Genomic DNA, 8,829 nt, shown 5'->3' with positions numbered 1-8,829 from the left:
TGGCAGGGTGCCAGAGCTGGCAGGAGGGGGATTAGCTTCTAAGGAATAGTGAACAATGATCTACACGTGGAATGCCACATGTCAAGCTCTGCAACATTGTTCAAAATGATTACGCCATCAAGTTCTAATAGATCGAGTCTCATCATTATGCAGGTGGCAATCATTACATTGGAAAGAACCTGATGAGAGCCCCCAATTTGAAATCTCACCAACAAGCATGTCGGAGTGCCCCCTAGAAAATTCCCCAAAAATAGTTTGGTGATTGGCTACACCTGATCGTGCAGCAACCCATCTTCTTTTTTATTTTGTCTCCATGAATCGCTACATAAAAGTAGATTCTTAAAGAAGAACACACACACACACACACGATAGTGACATAGCAAAGAATAGTAATAAAACTATGGCAATTGGTTTAAAATGATGGGAGATGAGAACAATAATTAAAAATATGTCAATTGGCTTGGAAAAAATAAATAGAGGGATATTGAATAATGGAAGAAGGAGCAAGTGTAGAGGAAGAGGCTCATGATAGGAAAATGAGATTTCCCTACATTCTCAACCAAACTAGTCAATATCTTCTAGAGAAGCCGTCAACAATAGAAGAAAGAAGAAAGAAGGTGATGGGCCTCTTCCGTCTATTATTCAAAATCTCTCCAGAAGATAGCAACTAGTCTAGTTGAAAATGTTGATGTCAATAAACAACCCACCTCTCTTTTCATTTCTTTCACCTTTTTTTTAGTCATGGGCTTCTTTGTTTGTAGCTTCTTCCTTCTTTTATTCATGATCACCTACATTTTTTTCAAATGAGTTGCCATTTCATCTCTGTTATCATCATTATCATACGCATGTTCTTCTTCATCTATCTAATTTTAAACGCATGGTGTTGGTAATTATGTACTTCCTTATTGGTGGATGGTTGATGTTCCTTTATAAATTATGAGCTTTCTTCTTTTCTCTAACGATAGTAAACAAATGGCATTGTCCAAATTTGTATCCCTTTCTTTATGTTATTGAGTAACAAGTGTTATCTTTTGCATGAAAATCAAATGAATAATTTTAATCTATAGTGTATTAGGGCTATGGAGCATATCTCATTTCAATCATAAGATGATTAAACATATTAAAATTAATACATGTTCAATTGAAATATTTCCAATTACCAATTAGTAACAAGAGTGCACATAAGCACTGCCTACTAGGAGCAAATGGCTACTAGTATAGTGATAAAGCAAGCCCTATTGGATGCAAAAGAAAAAGTAAATGATTTTTAAAAGGGTGTTGAGCTATTAAAAGGCAATCTTTGTAGGATGATCTCCATCAATGGGATTTGAAACACACAACACACAACTTAATTATTATTTTTCCAAATCACTCATGGAAATCCACAAAAGAGTTTTAATCCTCAACTACACCACTACATCATAAAAGAAGGGGTTTTTTTTTGCCTTTCATGAAGAGGTGTGGCCTTTAAACTTAACCGTGGATTGGCAGCTCTCAAGTTGATCGTGAGAGCTGGAGCTAAAATGGAGTGTTTTCAGGGGCATGGTGGGGATGGATGCCTGACAATGGTCCCTTGTGCTGCTGGGAAAATGCTGACAGAGAGTTTGTGTGTGGGGCGGACTCTGAAGACTACTGTAAAGATATAATAATACCTAGAGGGCAGGCAGAAGTGCAAAGGGCGGCGATGGCACAGCACCACATGATGATGATGATGAGCGGCTTCATCTTGTTCTTCACCCTTGCACTCTCTTGTCGCCCTTCTGATCGCCTTGCCCTGCTTCCCCTCCAACGCTTCCTCAACAACAACAACAACAACAACAAAGATTGCTGCCTCTGGCAGGGCATCGCCTGTGATTCCCTCCACCGCGTCACCGCCCTCACCCTCCTATTACCCTCCCCGCCTGACCCCCCATTCGTATACCGTTTCCCTTCTGCCCAAGCTCTTGCTACAATTAGTGCCTCCCAACAAGCACTCGTCGCTGCCGCATGCCAGCTCGCTAGTTTAGAAGCCCTCCGCATCGGCTTCACGAGCGGGTTTTCCGGTTTACCGTCCAATATCACGCTGGCTTGTTTGTGCCATCTCTCCAATTTGACTCTGGTGTCCGCACCCGATTTCGGATTTAGTGGTGAGTTCCCCTCCTGCTTCTCCAACCTCACCAATCTCCAACGTTTGGATCTCTCGCGCAATTACATCATCGGCTCCCTTCCACCAAACATGTCTTCTTTGCGGCATTTCAAGTCTCTAGACTTGAGCTACAATCTCGACATGATAATCGATCTATCCACTCTCGCCAGCTCGCCATTGGAAGTTTTGGACCTGGGTTGGATCTTTAATATCACTTCTCTAGCTTCTTTGTGCACAATCTCTAATCTGGCTCATCTGTCGCTAGATGACTGCAACCTCGCTGTTGAGATCCCCGCCTGCTTCTCCCACAACCTCACAAATCTCCAATCTTTGGATCTCTCCGCCAATTATTTATTCCCTGCCTCCCAGCTTGTGAATTTCACATCTTCTTTGCGGCAGCTGCAGTCTCTAGACTTGAGCTACAATTCCAATATCACAGTGGATGTGTCCCCTTTGTGCAAGCTCTCTAATCTCGCTAATCTATCAGCATCAGGCTCAGGGATCACTGCTCAAATCCCCTCCTGCTTCTCCAATTTCACCAATCTGCAACTGTTAGATCTCTCCTCCAATGATATACATGGCTCCTTTCCGGCAAACAATATGTCTAGTTCTATAAGCCACCTCAAGACTCTATTTTTGGGAGGAACTTCCATCACGCCTCATCTGGGTGCGCTATCCCGGTTGGAAAGTTTGGATCTCAGTTCTAATACCACGGTACACAACCTAGCTTCTCTCTGTGCCCTCTCCCATCTTGTTTCTCTGTCAGCATACCAAGCCGCTCTTACAGGTGAGATCCCCGCCTGCTTCTCAAATCTCACAAATCTCCAACACTTAGTTCTCTCATATAATCAACTTACGGGCTCAATTCCAGCCAATATGTCTTCGTTACAAGTGGTGGATTTAAGTGCCAACTCCCTTACAGGAGATGATCTACAATCCTGTCTGTGTCCCCTCTCGCACTTGCAACAAATGGTTCTGTCTTACAACAAAATTACAGCCGACCTGCCATCATGTGTGTGCTCGCTGTACCAGACGTTGGAATCCTTGGATCTGCGTTCTAATCCTCTTCAGGGCGTGCTACCTTCCTGCCTGGGCTCTCTATCCCGCCTCGTCGAGATACATCTCTCCGATTGCCAGTTGCGAGGTAGAATCCCCGAACACTTGGGAAATGCATCCAATCTCGAAATTCTCTACCTCGACAACAACTATTTCACGGGCCCAATTCCCGAAAGTCTCTCCAATCTTTCCGGGAGGCTGTGGGAAATTTTCCTTTCTGGCAATCAATTAGCTGTCGGTCATTTTCCAAGTTGGCTCTCCGGTTTGGACACCCTGGGTTTAGGATCCAGCTCCATTCAGGGCACCATGAATCCATTCTGGTTTGCCAACCTCACAAGCTTGTCAGAGCTAGATTTGTCCGACAACCTTCTCAGTGGTACCCTTTCCGAAAGTGTGGCCGCCAGCTTCACGCAGTATAACTTTCTGGACCTGTCGGGGAATAAACTCAGTGGTGGCATTCCTCGCTCACTTGGAAACTGCTCCAGCCTACGGTTTCTTGATCTCGGGTATAACAACCTAGAAGGGAAGGTGCCATCCGAGCTGAACAAGTTGACAGGCCTTGAATTGCTCATGCTTAACAACAATTTTCTGCATGGACGGTTACCACAATGGATGTTCAATTTCTCTCAAACTGTCCAAGTGATTCACCTTTCCGACAATCGATTCTCTGGAAGTCTTCCGAAGACCTTCGGTCTGCCGGCTTTCCGAAATCCCTCTACCGGGATAGACGTATTTTTTGACGACAAAAACTTCCGGATCATTGAGAAAGGTATTCTTTCGACATACAGGAACCTTGACCCCGACTTGCTATCCTTGGATCTGTCAGGGAATTCCTTCGTCGGCGAAATCCCCTCTGATTTGGGATCTCTGATTGGCATCCGTTACCTTAATCTTTCCAATAACAGGCTAAGTGGTCGTATTCCTTCAAACTTTGGCGACTTGACACATTTGGAGTCTTTGGACTTGTCAAATAACGGCTTACATGGTGAGATCCCATCCACCCTGACTAACATACATGGTCTCGCAATTTTCAATGTCACCAATAATCAGCTTTCCGGAGAGATCCCGCAAGCAGGTCAATTATGGACGTTTCCCAATACTTCCTATCTCGGCAACCCTGGCCTGTGTGGGTTGCCCTTACCAGCTTGCATAATATCGAGTCAGAATATTTCCAACACGTCGCGGATGGAGAAGCGAAAATGGAGCAAGAAGCTGGTTGTAGTTGCCCTTGCGGCCTGCTTCACGGGGTTAGCGTGCCTTCTAGCTGTACTGATAGCAATCTATGGCTGTTCTCGGGGCTCCAATTTGTCGCTGCAGGACTGGGGATTGGCATTACCAACTTCACGTTGGGAGCTTTTGCATTTGACGGAGAAGGATCTGTGGATTGCTACAAGCGGGTTCAGTGACAGCAACATAATTGGGGCAGGGGGCTCCAGCATAATACACAAGGGCGTTCTCCCTGATGGCAAAACGATAGCCATCAAGACATTGACACATTCGGAGCACAGTCATAGATTCTTCATCGCAGAATGCCGAACGCTAGGTAAAGTCCGTCACAGAAATTTGGTAAGAATACTAGGTGGTGTCTCCAACTCCGTCAGAAAGGCCTTGATTTTGGATTTCATCACGAACGGCAACCTGGATAAGCACTTGCACGGCAACGAGACCTGCGAGCTGGATTGGGTAACTAGGTTCAATATTGCAGTGGGTGTTGCACAAGCCATGACTTACTTGCATGAGGATTGCGGGAGTGATCCTATCATACATTGTGATCTCAAACCCAGTAATATTCTGCTGGATGAAAGCATGGAGCCACATGTGGCTGACTTCGGAGTCGCAAGGCTTTTGGACTCTCGGAGTAACGGATCCCAAACATCGTCAGTCTTGAGGGGTTCGATAGGTTACATGGCTCCTGGTAAGTTACCTGATCCTGCGCCTTTCTGCCGTCTTGCAGCTCCTGCTTACCGTTGCTTGCTACACACATTAGTTGTGTTTTCACTCGTCAAATTCAATATATTTCTAGTCTCTAAGATTTGTTGTTGTATCAACAGAGTATGCTCAAGCCGGCATGGTAACTCCCAAAGCAGATGTTTACAGTTATGGCGTGCTGCTCTTGGAGATGTTGACAAGAGAGCGGCCAACGAGTGAAAAATTCAATGGTGGCCAGACTCTGGTATCGTGGTGTCACACTGCCCTCTCTCTAGACAAGACACTTGAGGCAGTAGACGACACCTTGAGGTGTGAAGCTTCAACATTGGAAGCTCACAGTATAGAGGAGCAGATAAGTGTAGTTTTGAGGGTGGCTCTCCTATGTTGTGAAGAGTCTCCAAGAGATAGACCCCCCATGAGAGAAGTGTTAGAATTGCTTTTGCGAAGTAAGAGGCCCACTCCATTGCCCTCAACTAGCACCTGGATCACTCTCTCTACTATTGTGAGTCACAAAAGCTTATGATAAAAACTCAACATCATTTTATGCCTTCTTAACCATAAGACACAAAGCTTTTGGTGAAATAAGACAAAAGCTTATGGTACTATCTCAACATATAAGACAAATCTTACGGTCTTGTGCATTTGGAATTAATCTCAACCTTCTTGGAGTAAAAGGGAACAAAGAGTTTCTCAAGACACATAGCTCTGAATAGCCCTAAACCGACAATTGGTTTTGTGTAAATAAATTTTGTCCATAATGCAAGTAGCGTATAGTTATTAGGGAGTTATTATGTGGTGTGTGCTTGTATGTCCTCACCTCTCACCTATGTTTGGTGTTTATAATCCCCAATTCATCCCAGGGTATCATAATTACTCCAATGTGTTCAACTACCTATTTTTTTCACTCCTCTAACAAGTAGAGATCTTGAGTCTGCAAATGTAGTTCAAGTAATTCTTTTCAAAATCTAGTTACAAGTGTTTATGTTCTTAGATTTGGTCCAAGGTCAAGGCGTGTATCAAGACGATTACAAGATGTAGTGAGAGCAAAATAATGTCATGGGTATAAACAAGTGTCAGAAATAATGTCATGGGTATGATCAAGTGTCATAAAGGCATGACATTACAAAATAATGTCATGGGTATAAACAAGTGTCATAAAGGCATGACTAGCTGTTAGTGTAGTCAAGAGTAAAGCAAAAGGAAAAGATGAATTGAAAATTTTCTTTGAAGAAAGGTGGTTAGATTGAGGATGCGTCAATTTTACGAGCAAAAACCTATGAGCAGGTTTATACGAGCGTGTTTTTCAAGAGATTTTAAAAATAGTATTTCTTTAGGAAACATAGTTTTTACACTTTTATTTTCATTAGAACTAGATCCCTTTATCATAAAATTATACAGACTAGTAACTCATTCATTTTTACATAACATAAATCTTCTTATTCATAGACATCCCTTTGTACCCTTGTTATTACATAGACATCCCTTTGTACCCTTGTTATTACCTTAAAAAAGTATTGAAAAATAATTCATTTAAGAAACGTCCCTCATAATCACTCTCAATATAATAATATTATACATAAATAATTACTTATTAAACACATTTATATCATATGGCAATATCTTTCAAGTGTTTTTATAGTATTAATAACAAGATATTTATGGACATGTTTCTACAAAAGTTTAAATTACTGTAAATAAGTATTAACTTGGGATTATATATCACTCTCATAAAATACATGTAATATTTAATACTATATATTCAAGTTTTTCCAAAATATAACCCCATAGATGTGCTCAAATGGGGTTTTCCGATCAATTTGAGTGGCTGAATGACTATATTTGGACATTGGATGTGAAAGTTATGTCACTTTTAAAAGTGCTGTCCAAGGTAGTTTCGCCAGTGAAACTACCTTGAAAGACCTTGTTCAAAGGGGTTTCGTTGGCGAAACTAGCTTGATGGCTTGCTTCAATGAGTTTTCTTTGGAGAAACCCTTTCATGAAGATAGGTTGAGAGAGGTTTTTCAATGTCACCCCCTATTAAGTAAAAAGTTGTAAGAAGGATCATAAGGGAATTTTCATAGAGAAGTCTACTTTACATGTGGGTTTCTTCAAAAGCCATCCCATTATGTTCTCACCATTCCCAATGATTCACATAAATATTCGTGTATAAAATAGGCATTCCTATAATACTTTTCATATTTCTAAGTGAAATTATGTTTTCTTCTGATCCATTTTTGTCATATTTTTGCATAGTTGGAAGCTTTTTTTTTCCTTCGCTCGGACGCTCAGAAGATTTCGCTCGGAAAATGCTCGTCCCCTTAGATTGAGATGTCAAGCTAGGCTATGTAACATATCTAGGACAAAGATAAATTGAAAATTTTCTTTGAAAAAGGGTGGCTAGATTGAGATGAGTAGGATGTCAAGCCAGGCTATGTAAGATATCCTACCATTAGCTTGTGGTATGTTATGGATAAGAGGAACTCTTCAAATAAAGTTACTTGTAAGCAAACATACAATGTGAATCGAACAAAAAAAAAAAGAGAGCTTTGCACCTATGAGCTTGTAGAGCTAGTTGGCCTAGTACATACATGCATAATAGTCAGCTATTTCAAATTCTAGCGGGCATTTTTTATCCTTTTTCTTAATGATATATTTCCAATAAACCTAGCATGGAACTCACATTGAAATAATCATTGAAGACGTTGTCACTGTTATTAACATCGAACTTTTGTCCAAAAAACTGATGTTAATAAACAAGATGAATTTTATTCAATGGGCCTAGCTGTGAATGTTTTTTGAAGTGAGGATGTCATTATGCCGAACAGGTGCCAAACCCATTGTTGTAAAAAGTAGTGGGTGGTCTATTGTCAATGTGGTGTCACATGTTGTGGTGGAACACGAAGTCTTGTAGTTGTGTCGAATGGCCATGTGTGAGTTAATCTTAATTGCGAGATTTCTTCCGGCACCATTGGGTCCATCTTGATATGTTTTGGTTCTAATTTTGATAAGAGAAAGGTTTGACGAGAGCAGTATAAACTAGTCCATGCGCTTTGATGTTGGAAGGATCGAATGCAAGCGAGTCCATTGCCAGCCCTTAGGAGAGGTGCAGCTGCATGTTGAACCGAGAATCATTTCGGTAACATGGTGTTGAATTGATTCTTCCCAATTTGGAACATGGTGCCATATTTTTTGGTGTGTCTATTTTGTAGAGATGTTTGTTTTATGAATGCTCTTGTACACCTACATTCCGATCACTGAACTCGATCCAGAGCACATATGGCTTGGTTTTCCATGTTGCTGCCCTTGAAGACGCCATCTACACCATTCTAGTACTATCCCATTGTCTATTTTAGGTTCCCAGACATATTTCTATGATCACTCATGGTTTCAAGCATAGTTTGTGGTGTAGCCCAACAGTCTTTTGGAAGTCGCCCTCGGAGCCCTCTCGGAGCTTTTCTAGTTTTGCTACATGTTCTATGCCTCATGTCTTTCGCTTTGAGTATGTGATTCTAGCATGTTGAAGAAGTATATGTTGTGCTTGTCTTTTGAAGTTTTTGTGTAGAAGAGGGGGGGGGGCGCAGTATGTTTACGTGGTGGTTCTTTTGAGGTGCTATTTGTTTATATTCGAGGTCGGCATCAGACTGTGAGGCAACTCTAATTTTGTTGAGCAAGTCAAGGAAAGTTAGATTATTTTGATGCAGTAGTTTATCAACTTTGTA

The 8,829-nt window shown here is 41.6% G+C and overlaps 1 protein-coding gene across 1 annotated transcript; it reads left to right on the top strand.

Annotated features, from left to right (window-relative positions):
* Window positions 1–1,555: 1,555 nt before the first annotated feature.
* Window positions 1,556–5,633, top strand: LOC147906320 (uncharacterized). Its single transcript, XM_087390472.1, has 2 exons — window positions 1,556–5,096; window positions 5,233–5,633. The coding sequence occupies exons 1-2, from the start codon at window positions 1,556–1,558 to the stop codon at window positions 5,631–5,633; spliced, it is 3,942 nt and encodes a 1,313-aa protein (XP_087246598.1).
* The last annotated feature ends 3,196 nt before the right edge of the window (window positions 5,634–8,829 follow it).

The sequence above is a fragment of the Dipteris shenzhenensis genome, chromosome 1 (assembly GCF_047967505.1).
Source record: "Dipteris shenzhenensis isolate YYH24624 ecotype China chromosome 1, Dip_SZ_1.0, whole genome shotgun sequence".
In the NCBI taxonomy this organism is placed as follows: Eukaryota; Viridiplantae; Streptophyta; class Polypodiopsida; order Gleicheniales; family Dipteridaceae; genus Dipteris; species Dipteris shenzhenensis.
This window is presented reverse-complemented; position numbering and strand designations above follow the sequence as displayed.

What these genes read in the sequence shown, in the direction of transcription:
- LOC147906320 (XM_087390472.1), top strand. Translation starts at nt 1,556, where the DNA reads ATGCCTGACAATGGTCCCTTGTGCTGCTGGGAAAATGCTGACAGAGAG. An exon ending in GATAGGTTACATGGCTCCTG is followed by an intron (nt 5,097 to 5,232) that starts GTAAGTTACCTG and finishes TTGTATCAACAG; the next exon opens with AGTATGCTCAAGCCGGCATG.